This window comes from Anopheles merus, chromosome 2R (assembly GCF_017562075.2).
Source record: "Anopheles merus strain MAF chromosome 2R, AmerM5.1, whole genome shotgun sequence".
Taxonomy (NCBI): domain Eukaryota; kingdom Metazoa; phylum Arthropoda; class Insecta; order Diptera; family Culicidae; genus Anopheles; species Anopheles merus.
This window is the reverse complement of record NC_054082.1, coordinates 41,443,184-41,457,848: the sequence shown is the minus strand read 5'-3', so window position 1 is coordinate 41,457,848 and position 14,665 is coordinate 41,443,184. Positions and strand designations below refer to the sequence as shown.

Here is a 14,665-nt window from a genome sequence, read left to right as displayed (position 1 = left end):
AAAATCCTTCCCATTGGCCCCCTTCCCATGCATCTGCCGGGACCAACCGTTCCACGCGACAAACTAGCCACCTTCGCTGTCCACCCCCTCACAACCCAACGATCTCCACACCCTTCGGAGAAAGGGTGGCGGCAATATCGTAAAGCGGACAGCGAAGTGTACGCTTTTGCGCCAGGCACACAGACACACACACACACACACACACACACACACACACACACACACACACACACACACACACACACACACACACACACACACACACACACGTTTCGGTATGTAGTTTTCACTTGCAGGTCCGCACTCCGGACAGGTTGATCGGAGTCAGTTTCGCGCAGTTACTCGTCGAACGTCGCCGCGAAACGTGGTTGCTGCTCTGGTGTGCTGTGATGGTGTGATTTTCCACCCTTAGCAACGCAACAGACCCGGATGTACTGGGCGGAGGAAAGAGCTCTCACTCTATTCAAGGATCGGTGTTGTGGATGTGTGTGGTGCTAGCAGAATCATCTGTTAGTTGGTTGCGATTACTCGAAAGGGCCAGTTTTAACGTGACCCGCCGTTGTGACGTTTGTGAGAGCTGATGGCTCTAAAGTGCTTTGAAGAGTGATTGTTCGTTCAAAGCCTATTCTTTCTCGAATGGTTTGCAAACTGTGTGTGAGTGTGTGAGGAAAATTCCCCCAAAAAAAGCTCATCAACAAACGGTGCTACAAACTGTAGCGATCGGTGTGACGTGTTTGTGTGTGTGTGTTTCTGGGATTAGTAATTAAGCGAAGGAATCTGAGCTGAAGCCGATAGGATACGGGCGTGCAAAGAGCTCTCCCCCTTTTTTGGCAGAGTGAAAATGGCCATTCAAATGGAACAGGTAAGTGCAATGGAAAATGCTTACGGATGCGTTCGGATGCTTTTGCACGAATGAACTGAACAGACAACAGACAAAAGATGGTGTACTAATGGAAGTTGTAGTGATGATGATGATTGGAATGTTGCACGCACACGGACGAGAAACCCGAGGATCCGTTTAGCGGGTTGGCAGCAAGCTTATTCCTGCATTGAAATATTGCGCAGGATGTTTATCCTGCATAGACTAAAATCCAGCAACAGCTTAAAAAAGATAGCTCCATAAATCAAATCACCCACCGATTTTTGCTTAAAAATCTGTATAGCATCGGTTGCTTTTTTGTTGTTGTTGCTCTTCGTTACAGTCCGCCGAGCAAACTAATAAATGACTTTCGTGTGTTGCGCCTCAAGAAACCAGCCAGCCGTAAAACCGTTCCACACGACATTGCTGATGCTGTGTAATTTGGCTTTTTTTGCTTTTCCATACGCGAATGCTTTATTACCTTTTCTAATGCAAACATGTTTGTGGCAGCAATTAACCATGCTTCTACCGTTTTGAATTCCATCTCTTGTAGGAAAGTTTGATACACTTTTGCTAATAGAAATCAACTTGATTGCTTGGCAAATTGTTTTATTTAAATACATAAAAAAATCAACACTTTGCATAGGCTTATCAATGCTTTACAACAAAAGGCACATATTGAATTAAACTGAGGGACTTGGCTAGTGACGTAGTCGTCAGGACGTACGACAGCTAGAACTACAATTCCGCGTTACTGGGTTCCAAACCTCGAATTGATCAAGCAAGCAAGCAAGGCAAGGACTAGACTGAGTAATAAAACTATTCATCAAGTTACTATTAAGTTTGAAATTGTGGTTTAAATTAAACTATTTCCGGAATTTACCCTATAAATACCTCATAAATTAAACAGTGCTTTTATATCTTATAGCTATTATGATTTGACACAGTTATACCTCGACAGTCTAGAGTGATTGCAATAAGCAAGCGAGAAAACTTTATTTTACTTACACATAATGTAAAAGCATTTGATAGATGATGGATTTCATCGATAGTTACAGGAAACATTACAAAATTTCATTTTTTTTAATTAAACAAATTTTGATATTTTATTTGAAAAGTTGATTTAATTCCTCACTTCCTTCGTTTTGAGAATAAATGAGATCAGTTTCTTCACCATATTATTCTTTTGATACCACTCACCCATGATTGGTCTCGGCCGACCTTTAATAACTAATTGGAAAGAACTACTTATATGAGATAGGACTTTTACATGTGACTTATGGTGGCAGATAAGATGTCTCAAAACAAATGCGATTGGTCCACCAAGACATCTTAATTTCAATTTGTTTTAATTTGAGTAATTTAAAAAAAATATAATTTTAAAATGAAAGTAAAGTTTATATGGGAGTTTTCTGCTGTTCTGTTCATATTTCAGTGATCATTCGTTGAATTGTCATTAATGGAAATTGATTCTAACTTTGATATTTTGAGCCAATGCAGAGTCCTTAGAACTTGAAAGTTTGAAGCATGACATAAATATTTTCGTTAAAATGGTAGAAATAAGTGATCATCTGCCTTCAAATACAAACATCAAACCGAAACTCGCTGTGGCGTGATTTCTCAATTCCAAGTATGACTCCAAATGTCTAAAACTACATGATGCGAAATTACAAAACTAAAAGCACACCATTAGCAGCTTTCATAAACCTCCCAAAAGCTGTTTTCTAATTAAAAGCATTCTCCTCCCGCCTTAACCTTGATTATCATAGGAAAAACGCACTTAATCACCAATAAACCCTTCAATATTCCAGGTTCTTTTCCTTCTGCTATCGCTGTACGCGACCCTGACCGTGGGCGATCATGCACCGCCATTTAAGCCGTTGCATCCGTCGGCCTACACCAAGTCTCCACTGATGTATCCGAGCTTCGTGCCCAAGCACGGCATCGGGCTGAAACCGTACATGACGCAATTTCGTGCCGGCACGCGGCTAGCACCAGTAGCGATTCGGCCAGCTCCATCAATGATTATGAGGTACGGATATACTGCTGATGCCCCGCATGTTCAATACGCATGCTTTCTCTCGAACGATGCGCGCGTGTGGAATGGAAAACTCCATTACTCCAGACACGTGAGATTCATCACGTCTACTGCATTCACACTCCGCTGCTCTACCATGCGCTCCCTTGCTCTCATTTTTGCAGTTTGAAAAGACCCATCAAATCCATTCTAAGCCACCCTTCGCTTATGAAGCAACCGCTACTGAAACGACCACCGCCATCGCTAGCCTTTACCGCGGCCAGCATCAAGCATCACAAGTTCCACAGTTCCCCGCCAGGACCGAGCACGGGTGAGATTGTGTTCGAGAAGCTGAAACCGGTACGTAGGGTTAGATTGTGCAGTGAATCAAGCTGTACAGATTGGTGATGGGTAAAGTTAACAAAAAACCGAAGTCGACTCCGATCCGACTCCGATAATTTCGGAAACAACTCCGGATGGTAGGTCCGCCCTGCACTATCCAGAGTCGTGCAGTCGATGAATCGCCCAGAGCCGTCCGGAATCGACCGGAGTCGTCTGGAATCGGCCTTCGAAACAAAGGCCTTTATGTGCACATGCAAAATGAAAGACAAAAAAACACAACGAAATGAAATGCCTGATAACAAGCACATTGCACTGGACGCCTTCAGTTGACTCTGACCGATTCTGGTCGACTCCGGACGACTCTCATCGACTCCAGACGACTCTGAACGACTTTGGACGACTCCGGACGACTCTTTAGGAATCTGGACAACTCCAGGCGACCAGAATCGGTCAGAACTAGTGCTCCGACTCCGGCCGGAAGTATTGGTTCCCATTTTGTCGAAGTTGGAATCGGATCGGAGTCGTGGGTGCGCTCCAGAGAGCACATCCCTGATACAGAACGTCTTACTGATGAGTACGCTGGGTTTGAGTGCCTTCATTTTGTAGATCACCACGAAGCTTACCTCTCACAACGATGGAGCAATCCATACGATCCCTGCACCGAACCTGGGCCTAGCAAACGCACCGAAGCCCCCGAACCAGATCCGAGTGACGTCCTACGAGGACAGCAACAAGCTGGAGATTGAAGTGAAGACAACCAAGCCCACGTTTACAGCGAAACCGGCCTTTTTGAACCTCAGCCCAACGGTACGTAAGGAAGAGCGGGAGTGTATAGTAGTAGTGACAATACGCTCATGTGCTCATTTTCCACCCCCTTTAGCCCGCCCCGGCTGTAGGAACCTACGCCCATCACCACCCCATCGGTGCCAACCCGCACCAGTACCAGGTGACGGAGGAGCACTCCAACGATGTCACGATCGGTGATTTGTACTCGGGCAAGAAGACGTACTTTGCACCGGATCCGGACCCATCGCTGCCGAGCAAATCGCTCGTCCCAACGTCCGATCCGCTCAGCATACCGAGCAATGGGAAGTTTGCGCCAGCCACCAGCGTGCTGGTACAGTCACCGGTCGCGCACTACCCACTCCAACCGCAAACCAGCGCCTCGGCCGTGATCCAGTACGTCAACGCAGTGCCGCAGGCCAGCTATGCCATTCCGCTCGCCACCCAGCCCCAGCTGCAGCAGCACATACTGCAACAGACGGCCATGCTGCAGGAGATGCCCGTTTCGGTTAGTATCTCCAACCAACCATCATCAGTTCCCCCGTCGTACTCGAAAACCTCACTGTTGATACCCGAACTTGATCACACCTACCTACCTTTATCCGCAGCACGACAGTCCCGACCATCATAATCATCGCCCTTCGCCACACTAATCGTATGTGCCACATTCTTCTAATACAGACTTCCCTCTCTTCCTCGCTTCCCGCCCAACGGGGTTTTAATTCCAGCTCTATAATCCCACCTATCTTGTGACCCAATCCAACAACCTTTACAACACCCACCAACAGCAGGCGTCGGTGAATCTCTTCAAACCGGACACCAACTTCCTTGGCACGGTGCAGCATCAGCAGCAGCAGCACCACCAGCCACATCCGCTACATGTGCAAACACAAACGCAGGCACCGCCCATCCCAACGACCGTGCTGTACAACTCGTACCCGGCGTACAACAAGCACGCTGAACCGGCCGCCAGCACCGGCCAGATCCTGTCTGCTACGCAGGATCAGCTGCACGAGCTGCAGTCCGTCGTGAACCAGATTCAGTTGAACGACATCCACAACCAGCATTCCGGCGACATGCCAACGTACGCCCAGCTCGTGGGGCACGAGCAGCCGGCCATCCATCAGCAGCAGCTGCCCCAGCTCAACCAGCTCGAGCAGCAGCTGCAGCAGCAGCTGATCCAGCAGCACCAGCAGGAAAAGGGCCAGAATGCGCAGCGCCAGATGACCGACGCCGAGATTGCCAACCTGCTCAACTACGGTATGATCAATCTGCACAACAATCTATCCCCGAGCGACTACTACCACTATCAGGTGGACCAGCCGACGGCGGTCCAGCAACCGTCAGCGCACCACACGTTCTACGAGCTGTCCGAGCGGCAGAAGGAAAACGATCGCATCCTGGCGCAGGCCCAGCAGGAGCTGTACCACCAGCAGAACCAGCAGCAGCAGTACCAGCAGCAGCAGCAGCACCAATACCAGCAACAACAATTACAGCACCAGCAGGACCAGCAGCAGCAGTATCCGGCAGACCAGCATTCCGACTATCTGCAGGCGTACCAGGAGCATCAGTTGGCCGTTTCAAACATTCTCGGCTTGCAGGACAAGCAGACGCAAGGGGGAGGCACTGTGCAGCAGTATCAGCACCATCCGCAGGCAGCCATCGGCAGCACAATGGCGCCCCAGTCAACGCAGAGTCCACTGCGAATATACGTACCGGATGGAGAGCACGAATACTCCAACAATGTAAGTAGACCTCTCAGCAGATGGCATGCTTTTACCGTAATAACCACTCCGCAATTTTCAGATAAACGCACAGAAACGAATGGACGAAATCGATTTCGAGTACGCCGATGTGGAACCGCAGGATCAGGGTGTAGAGGGTGATACCGTCAGCACGGCCACGAATGCTCATGCACGAAGCGACGAACTCATCACGCCAACGTCCTACGACGACACCACCACTAATGCGTACTACGACGAGCGAACGGCAGAGGATGGTAACGAGGACGGGAACAGCGAGTACTATGACCAGAATCTAAGCAACCATCGGCTAGAGTAAGCATCGCTGCATGCCGATGCCACGTGCGCCAGTCCCTTATATTAGCGCCTTGCGCTTGCGTTGCCTAACTGCTCGATTGCGCACTGTACAGCTGGTTGTTTGATCAGATCAGGGAAGGGTAAGAACGGAAGCGTTAGTGTATATCGTACAATCGTACATCTTTAGCGTGTAGGAAACAAAAACATTATTTATTTCACCCTAGATCTTCTAAATAAAACAAATAATTATCATGAAATGTGCGCATGCACGACAGGCGACAGTATTTCATGACAACTGGACATGGTGAGTATTGTGTGTCATTTGCTAGCAATTTGAGAACATTAATTCATTTTAACTTATGTAAATGATATTTTGTCTTGTTTACTAGATAGTATGGTTAAATAGGTAGTAGTTTTAAAAAGAAAAACAAATTCAATAATGTCATCGTCAGCACACGAACGGAAAACGCAAAATTCAAACGAAGAAGCTTTTAAACGAGTAAACCGTCACTGTGACGCAATTGTTTGGATTAAACATGTATTGTGCAACGTTAAAAATGGCTAATCAAGAATATATTAAATGAACAAATCAAGCGTGTGATAAAAAAAAACCCTCCCCCAGCACGAAACGCACGTTCGCGGCAAAGTTAAGAAAGATCCACTTCCAACATCTGGAGTACCCGCTCGAACCCAAACACAGACGAATAGAACACGTACGGTTTGCTGCGATTTACGCCAAAGTCCGGCTCCAGGGACGGTACCGTGCGCATTAGCTGCGGGTTCGGTGCAACCAAACACCCTACCGGACGCTGGACGTTCTTGCGCATCTTTTCCTTGCGCTGAACCAGCTTTTTCGTCTCGCGCAACATGTAAATGGCATCTTTTGATATCATGTATCGCCGTATAGCCTACAGAAAATGGAGGGGTGAAATAGGGATAAGTAATCATGGCAAGGAAAAGCTCACAATCATAAACGGATCAACGAATAAACTTACATTCTTCTTCTTGTTATCGTGTGCTAACACCCACAGCAGTGTGCACAGTGTGCTAAATATTCCACAATCCTTATCACACCAACGTAGCAACATCTGCGATACGGTGACGAGGCCATCCTCCTGCAAAAAGTGCATAAATAATGCGTTATTAATGACCAGCTCCCCCCTGCGATATTAAAAGCCTGCAGCGCACAAACCGTACCTGAAACGCTTGCTCTTTGGTACCCCGGAAGCGTGCCAAATTCAATATGATGCGGGCGCAGATTTCGATCAAAATTTTGTCCACCTCGGACCGGATCGCTTGAGCCATCATGTTGTAGCAGAACACGGACAGAAACACGGCATCCTCTACGAGCAGATGCGGCACCAGTCGGGACATGCGCTCCAGCCGCTTCAGGATGCCGATCGCTTCCGACGAGCTGAAGCGTGTCTTCAGGAAGCGCAGACAGAGGCGGCTCACGTTGCTCAGCCGGATCGTAGGATCGCGCCGAGCTGCCATGCGGCTCGCCACCATTTGCTGAGCGATTTTGCGCATCTGCATCGTCTGGTAGCGCTTGCGGTGGTAAGCGCCACGCCACCAAGCCTGTATGCGCAGGGCCGCCTTTTGCTGCCGCTTGCGCTCCAGGTACTCGGGCGTCAGCAGGGCAAGGAAGGCGCGTCGCGCTAGCACACCACGCCCGTAAGTCTGCAAGCCGCGCACCATGCGGCGAATCTGTTCGAACCGTAGGCTCTCGCAGCGAGTTTGCAGCTTTTCTCGGTAGCGTCTTTGGACCACAATTACAGCGCTACGGTAGATGCGATAGTTTGTTTCATCGATCAAACGCTCCCGGTAAGCACGGTAGTGGATTTGAATCGTTCGAACAGCTCGCAGTGTCTGCTGGTATCGATCACGTTCTCGGCGCATGCTGAGCGTAGCCTTCCAGTGGATTTGAATAGTTGTAACGGAACGATAAATCCGACCATACTGTGCTACGTTGTGTAGCATCGCCCGTCGTGCACGGTACCGTGCCTGGATCACCGTTGCAGCATGCTTCAGAGCGGTGAACCGTTTGCGCTCCATTACCATTGCACGGTGACCACGGAACCAGCGCTGCAGCGTTATCGTTGCCTTCCTCTTGCGCTCGTACTCGACGACGGTCTGGCGCATGAGCAGCTTTCCACGGAAACGGCACTGTATCGCTAGGACCGATTCGCGAAGCCGAATGAAAGCTGCTCGATCGTGCCTCATATTTCGATAGCCACGGTAGAACTCCTGCACCACAATTGAAGCACTTTTCAGATTCAGGAATCGACCGCGACATTTCTCCATCGCGCGCTGGGCACGATACTTGCGCTGTAGCAGTACGATGGCCGAACGCACCCGTTCATACTGCTGAACGGCCTGCTGCTTAGCACGCTGTGCACGGTAGCGCCGCTGCATTACTACGGTGGCGGATTTCAACCGCAAAAAGTCCGATCGCTGCTGTCTCATATGCAAAGTAGCGGCCCATCGATGGGAAATGGTGATGGCACTTTGTTTCAGGGCTGCATATTGCACACGTTGGACCCGGCAGGCACGGTTGGCCCGGAAGCGACGCTGTACCACGAGCACCGTCTGACGGAGCTGTAGGAACACGTTTCTTTCCCGGTTCATTTGCAGCGTTGCACGTAACCGTCGCTGTATGGTGACGGCCGCCCATCGACAGTGTTGTATCTCGCGACGAACCATTCGTCCCTGCACAAGGGCACGATATCGCCGTTGCACAACGGTGGCCGCATCACGGTAGAGCAGGTAGTCATGTCTAAACTTCCTTTGCAGCAAAACGCCTCGCCACGACCGTTGCAGAGTGAGGGCAGCATTACATTGCCTGCGGTAATGGCTCCTGACTTGACGCATCTCCAGCGTTGCGCGCCACTTGCGCTGAATGTGGAGAGTCGCTTTGCGAATGGATTCATACCGCTGTTTGGCGGCTCGTCCGGCCAGGATAGCGCGGAATCGTGCCTGCACGGTGATGGTGCATGTGCGAAGTGTAACAAAACGATCCCGTGCGTGGCGCATTGCCAGTGTGGCCCGATACTGACTTTGAATGGTAAGGATCGCACACCGAACCTTCGCATAGGAGGCGCGAGCGGCACGCATACTCAATTGCGCTCGGAATCTCCTCTGAACGCAAAGAGTGGCGACTCGCAGGCTGTTGTACTGTTGACGCTGTTCCATCATCGCTTTGTTGGCTCGGAACCGTTGCTGCAAGGTTACAGTAGCTTTGCAAAGCGTCCGATACCGTTCCACCTCCGACTGCATTGCCTGTCGTGCGCGGAAGCGCCGCTGCACGTTGATCGCTACCCGCCGAAGGGTTCGGTAGCTCGCTCTTTCCTTACGCATCGCGAGAGTGCCACGCCAACGGCGCTGTACCTGCACGATCAAGTTCCGTGCGTGTGCGTAAGTTTGCCTGTCCTGCCGCATCTGTCTCCAGCCACGATACTGTTGCTGCAGACGAATGGCACTAGCACGCATCAGCAAAAAGCGGTTGCGCAGTCGCCGCGCTTCCATACATTCGCGCCAGCGGCGTTGAATACAAATCGCTGCCGAACGGATGCGTTGATACTCTTTGCGCACGATGCGCATCCGGTGGTACGCCTGAATCTTTGCTGCCGATCGATTTTGGAGCCGTTTCCTTCGAATGAACGCCACCATCCCATTGACGGTGGCATGCAACCGACGATGGATCACGTATGATTTAATGCTACGCTGAATGATGGTCGCCTGCAGATGACGGTGCTTTGCCTCGGCCCGTATCTGCCCGATCAGGGTGGCCGCAGCAAGAAGCTTCCTGCCGAGCGCGTACCGTCGGTACGATGTTTGCAGTACGATTGCCGACTTTCTGCAGAGCAGAAAACGCTCCCGCGCCTGGCGCATTTGGCGCACCGTTCGCCACCATTGCTGTACGCGCACGATCGCGCTGAACCGGCGGGCAGCCAGCTTCTGCGCCAGATATCGTCTGGTGAACCGCTGAATCGTGACGATGGCGCGCAGCTTCTGCCGTCGATGGACTTCATACCAAACGCGCACGCAGTACCCGCGGACAGCGGCCTGAATCGTGCGGGCCGCCGCTTCTCGCCGCAACGCACGCTTTTCCTCGATCCGGCGGGAAATGGTCACCTTCAGCCAGTTCATACGCCACCAGCGCTGCAATACGATTGCGGCCGCATTGAATTTTGGCGCACGGAATTTGTACACAATCTGCCAAAGCAGGGACATCGTCTGCTCCCGATGTCCGTCGCAGATGTCCTTGGCCGTGACGTTGCCGGCAATTTTATAGTCGGCCTGCTCCAGCGCAACCAGCGCCAGGTTGATGTTGTGAATCTTTTGCAGCCGCGATATGGGCGGCACGCGCAGGCTGGCCGACAAATCGTCCCGCAGCAGAATGATCTCCATGACGCGCGTTAGCCGTACGCCGTCCCGCAGATCGACGGCCAAATTCTCGAACGCGTAGTTGTACTCATCCAGGAAGGACTGCTTGTGCGACAGCACGTAGCCGACGCGTTTCATGTGCTTCGTAATGTCCCCAATGCCGGACACCAGCTGGGAGGCAAAGCGGATCAAAATTTCCTTCGTCTCCTTGTGTGGCGCGTTGCGCACAAACAGGCATGGGTTGTGCTTGATCAGCTTGCGTCGCTTTGCCGTGTCGAGAAACAGGAGCAAAAACAGCACCATTCGCAGGGTAAACTTCCGCATATGTTCGGCGTACGCGCGCGAAAGATTGTACGCTTTGGAGTTGCGTGCCTCCAGGTAGCGATCGCGAAACAGGCGATGTATGATGAACGTGCTCAGTCCGACGATGTCACGATTCGATTGTAGCTCAATCTGCTCGCCAAACACCACCTCCAGCCCGAGCCGCAGCCAGAGCGGATTGAAACACAGTAGCAGCTCCAAAATGGAGCGCTGCAGCACCAGATCGAGATGCAAGCTGCGATCGGTGCGCAACGACAGCAGTTGCTTCTCAATCTGTGCGGCCACCTTGCGGAGCGGCATCGCTATCTCCTCGCTCGTGTACAGCGCAATGCCGGCACTGCGCAAGTGGTTCAGTCGGGTTTTGTAATATTTCGATGAGATCAGCTCCTTGGTAGGGGCGAGTGTAAGCTCCTTTGATTTTACCTCGTCAAACAGCTTCCCAACGTCTAGCGGTTTGTTCGGCTCAGTGTCCAGATCGGCCGGTATGGTGACCAGCGCGTTAAGCCACTTTTTCATCTGCCGCTCGTACTGCTCGAACGCCCGCTCGTCCAGATACATCGTGACGGTAAGGAAGGGATTACAGGTGGTGGTCGCCGCAAACGGGTCCGGATTGATGAGCGTTTTCAAATGGCGGTCGGAATCGTACAGGAACACACGCTTCTCTTCGCTCTTCGGCGGTAAGCTGCATGGTACGGCGGTTCGCTTGAGGCTGAGGCTCCGCGATGTGCTCTGTGAATGATTACACAGCGTAAAGGAGTTTGAGATTTTAATAGAAAAAAAGATGGAAATTTAGGTGCAACTGCCCCTGTATAGCTTACCAGTGTTACGCTACGAGTAGATGGTGTCGTTGACTTGTATCCAATCGGCTTCCGGAAAGTGCTACTGTTCGACAGTTGCGTTTCCGTTTTGGTAACCGACTGAAGGGCGTGAGCTATAATCGCGCTCGTGCTGGAAGTGAGGCGACAACGTCGTTTCGGTGGAGATATCGTTAGCTCAAATGGTTCCAGCTTCAGCTCCTTTCCATCGCCCACCGATTCGATGCTGCGTTTGCATCCAGTGCTCGGTACGACCATCTCATCGCTGAACCGGCCAACCTCGTGCAAGTTAAATCGGCTCGACTGTGCCCGTATTTCATGCTCGTGAAAGATCTTATCCCCTTCGTCTTCTTCAAGGTGGTGACTCTTATTCGCGCTGCTACTGTTGCTGCTGCTGCTCTTGTCCAACAGGTTTGGCAGCGAGGAGCGCGAAACACTGTCCTTAATAGTGACGGTTACATTCCGCACAATGTTTTCCACCGATGCAGACCGTGAATTTTGCTCAGCCGACACGATAAACGTTTGCTGTGTGTGTAGGGAAGCTATCAGCTCGGCATCATCGGATACCGAGCCGTTGCGCCGATCGTGTCGACGCTCGAACGTAATGCCGAGTTCCGGCACGTTCTCCTCGGCTATGCTCGTCAGATGGGGACTGGAATCGTGCGCAACCGTGTGCGTTTTGTCAGTAGCGGGCTCAGGATGTTCCTCATGGATTGGCATTTCATCCTTCTGATTCGTTTCTAGTTCGTGCTCCTCCGTGTCTCCTTGTTCATGCTCTAGCGAAAATGTTAAATGGCGCTGTAGGTTTTCATCTGACTGTTGCTGCACCAGACTACTGTCCACCATAGTGGGACTAGCTATAAATGGCTTCAGAAACGTCTTGTCTACTGGCAAGGGTTTAGTAACGGTGGAAAAGCAACTGGGATCGAACCGTGTGTTGCGATCCTGCGGCGTCAAGGCTGTCGTCTTTTGTCGTGATTTGTCATCCATCGCGTCCGATTCCGTTACCATTTCCGCTGTGGGAGCTTTCGGCGATACCTCCAAGTTTTTGCGCACGGTATGGTCGATCAATCCACGCCGTCCCTTGCCTTTCATGAAATAGTCGGGTGTGGGCTGGTTTTCTACGCGCTTTACATAGCTATCATTCACGGACAGGGGCGACAGGAACTTTTTAGCATCCAGCCTCGCACCAATAACGAGCGGACTGGTCGGATTTACATTTTCTTTGTCAGTAGTAGTCTTGTACCCTTCCGTACGCATCGTCCCCGAGCTTGCTGCACCGTACTCGTCCATCATATCAAAACTACCGTCCCCAGCGCCCGGCCCGTACATGGCCGTTGTTACTTTCGACGCAATAGTCCCCATCCTGGAACCAACCGTTATCGTAGGTACCGACCAACCTGGCTTGCCGGGAGAAATTTTCGTCTTCTTCGGTAGAACGTTGCGCTTTAGCTTCACCTTCGGCGGGGAGGGTGATTTGAGTTTCAACTTTTTCGGTACGGCAAACGATTTAGCGACAGGTTTGCGGGTGGCGGCTGACTTAGGTTCGACGGTTTTCAAAATAAACTGCACGTCCTTTCTGTTGCCAATGCTATCGGTAAGCACGAGCACGTCCTTGCCCACTAGCAGTTGCTGCGGATTCCACACCACTTCCAGCGTCTTCTCTGCGCCGGCCTCCACATCGGCCGTTGTCCACTCAAACCAAAGCCCACACCCGGGATCGGGCACTCTGGTAAGGTTAACCTGGGACGGTAAGGTCAACGTAAGGTATCAGAAGCAGGGAACGGAGAGGGATGAAACTGTGCACATATTTGTCTGTATACAATACCTGCACCAGCGTCTTGTTTGTATTCCGCACAATCAGCAAACGGCGAGCGCTCTTGCCTACGGGTACGCCTTCAAACACCACGGTAGCCTTGGGAGTAAATGGTCCTAGCAGAACCAGCGTCGGTTCCCGGGATTCGTTTGTCTTCGGTTTCGCTACGGCTCGTGGTGGCGTACAGGATACCTGACGGGATGTGTAACAGAAGTGTAAATGCTAATGCGACAACAAAATGACAAATATTCGGCTGTAAATCACCTCAAACGCGCTCATCCTTTCCTCATGGCTTTCGGCAAAGCCAGATAAAATGAAGGAAGAGTGAAAAACAACACACCACGGAATGCACACAAAAGCGTAAAAAACGAAACAATAACGATAATACTGAGCAAACAAACTTAACAGATGTAGAATGATTTTGCTGCTGTTCCACGGCACAGCCCGCGTCTGTCCAGCCGTTGTTGCCTTGAAAATACGTTGGCGATTTACAAAAAAGCCGACGCTGGTCTGATGACACTGCCGAACGTTGCCGACGGTTGGCAGCTGACAAGCTGTCAAATGAAGAGTTCGAATTGGTAGTTTTCAAAACATGCAATTTCGAAACCGTTAAGAATGTTCAACCGTTTAATGAATGTTTAAATGTGTTGTTTTTATTGATTATTCACTTTTTTAATCGTTTGCGTATCAAAATTTCATCTTGCATTAAATACAGAATTAGATATGCGATAAACATTGTGGTAAGCATTTCCTTTGAACCATCAGCCCACAGTACATCTCACAACTACATATACTGTGGAAACATTCAAACGTAACCGTTTTCTTTCCCGTTACTCATTACACATTACAACAGAAACAAGCATTTTTTTTGTTTTAGTTATCGATGTGAAAATGACTGATTTATTGTTCGTTCCATTTAAAAACATACACAAACTGGCATTGCTGCCTTGGATTTTTGCTTCCTTCGCCTTCGTTTTCTCGCATTACTAGCTACCGTCGAGTTGATATACGCCTAAACATATCTACATCTACACACTACTGAAGAACCGTGCCCGGTAAGTGGGCACGGCCCTGGGAAGATTTGAAGAGTCAAAGGGAGGGAAAACGACCGCTTTCCCGAAACGCTGCTGATATGAAAGTGAATGAACCATTAGGGAACAATAGAGTATGTGTAACGCTCCTAAATTTCAACTCGATTAAGAAACAGATCGTGTAGCGCCACAACGGTCGCATATCTGTTATGGCCATCACTCTAGGCTAGTGGCTGGTGGGAGGGCAGGGAAAGGC

The 14,665-nt window shown here is 50.4% G+C and overlaps 2 protein-coding genes across 4 annotated transcripts; one reads left to right on the top strand and one right to left on the bottom strand.

The window, feature by feature from the left end:
* Positions 1-321: 321 nt before the first annotated feature.
* On the top strand, positions 322-6,242 carry LOC121588669 (histone-lysine N-methyltransferase 2D). 2 transcript variants are annotated; one of them, XM_041906871.1, is made up of 7 exons: positions 322-862; positions 2,671-2,891; positions 3,062-3,236; positions 3,825-4,025; positions 4,099-4,509; positions 4,730-5,746; positions 5,808-6,242. In XM_041906871.1, exons 1-7 carry the CDS (start codon positions 842-844, stop codon positions 6,060-6,062), a joined length of 2,301 nt encoding a protein of 766 aa, XP_041762805.1. In that variant the 5' UTR covers positions 322-841; the 3' UTR covers positions 6,063-6,242. The 2 variants fall into 2 exon arrangements, with proteins under 2 accessions (XP_041762805.1, XP_041762806.1); XM_041906872.1 differs by lacking the exons at positions 322-862; positions 2,671-2,891 and adding an exon at positions 2,901-2,988.
* A 433-nt stretch (positions 6,243-6,675) lies between these two features.
* LOC121588668 (protein abnormal spindle) lies at positions 6,676-13,871 on the bottom strand. Of its 2 annotated transcripts, XM_041906870.1 has the most exons (7): positions 13,643-13,871; positions 13,391-13,570; positions 12,963-13,305; positions 11,566-12,338; positions 7,238-11,476; positions 7,036-7,155; positions 6,676-6,948 (listed from the first exon to the last, which is right to left on the bottom strand). In XM_041906870.1, the coding sequence occupies exons 1-7, from the start codon at positions 13,655-13,657 to the stop codon at positions 6,688-6,690; spliced, it is 5,931 nt and encodes a 1,976-aa protein (XP_041762804.1). In that variant the 5' UTR covers positions 13,658-13,871; the 3' UTR covers positions 6,676-6,687. The 2 variants fall into 2 exon arrangements, with proteins under 2 accessions (XP_041762804.1, XP_041762803.1); XM_041906869.1 differs by having other exon boundaries at positions 11,566-13,305.
* Positions 13,872-14,665: the final 794 nt, after the last annotated feature.

Excerpts from the sequence above, each read along its gene's own strand:
- LOC121588668 (XM_041906869.1), bottom strand. Across the intron at positions 13,306-13,390 it reads CAAACAAGACGCTGGTGCAG|GTTAACCTTACCAGAGTGCC; the intron begins GTATTGTATACA and ends TTACCGTCCCAG. Across the intron at positions 6,949-7,035 it reads ACGATAACAAGAAGAAGAAT|GCTATACGGCGATACATGAT; the intron begins GTAAGTTTATTC and ends CATTTTCTGTAG.
- LOC121588669 (XM_041906871.1), top strand. The coding sequence starts at position 842 with ATGGCCATTCAAATGGAACAG. Across the intron at positions 4,510-4,729 it reads TGCAGGAGATGCCCGTTTCG|CTCTATAATCCCACCTATCT; the intron begins GTTAGTATCTCC and ends TTTTAATTCCAG. Across the intron at positions 5,747-5,807 it reads AGCACGAATACTCCAACAAT|ATAAACGCACAGAAACGAAT; the intron begins GTAAGTAGACCT and ends CGCAATTTTCAG.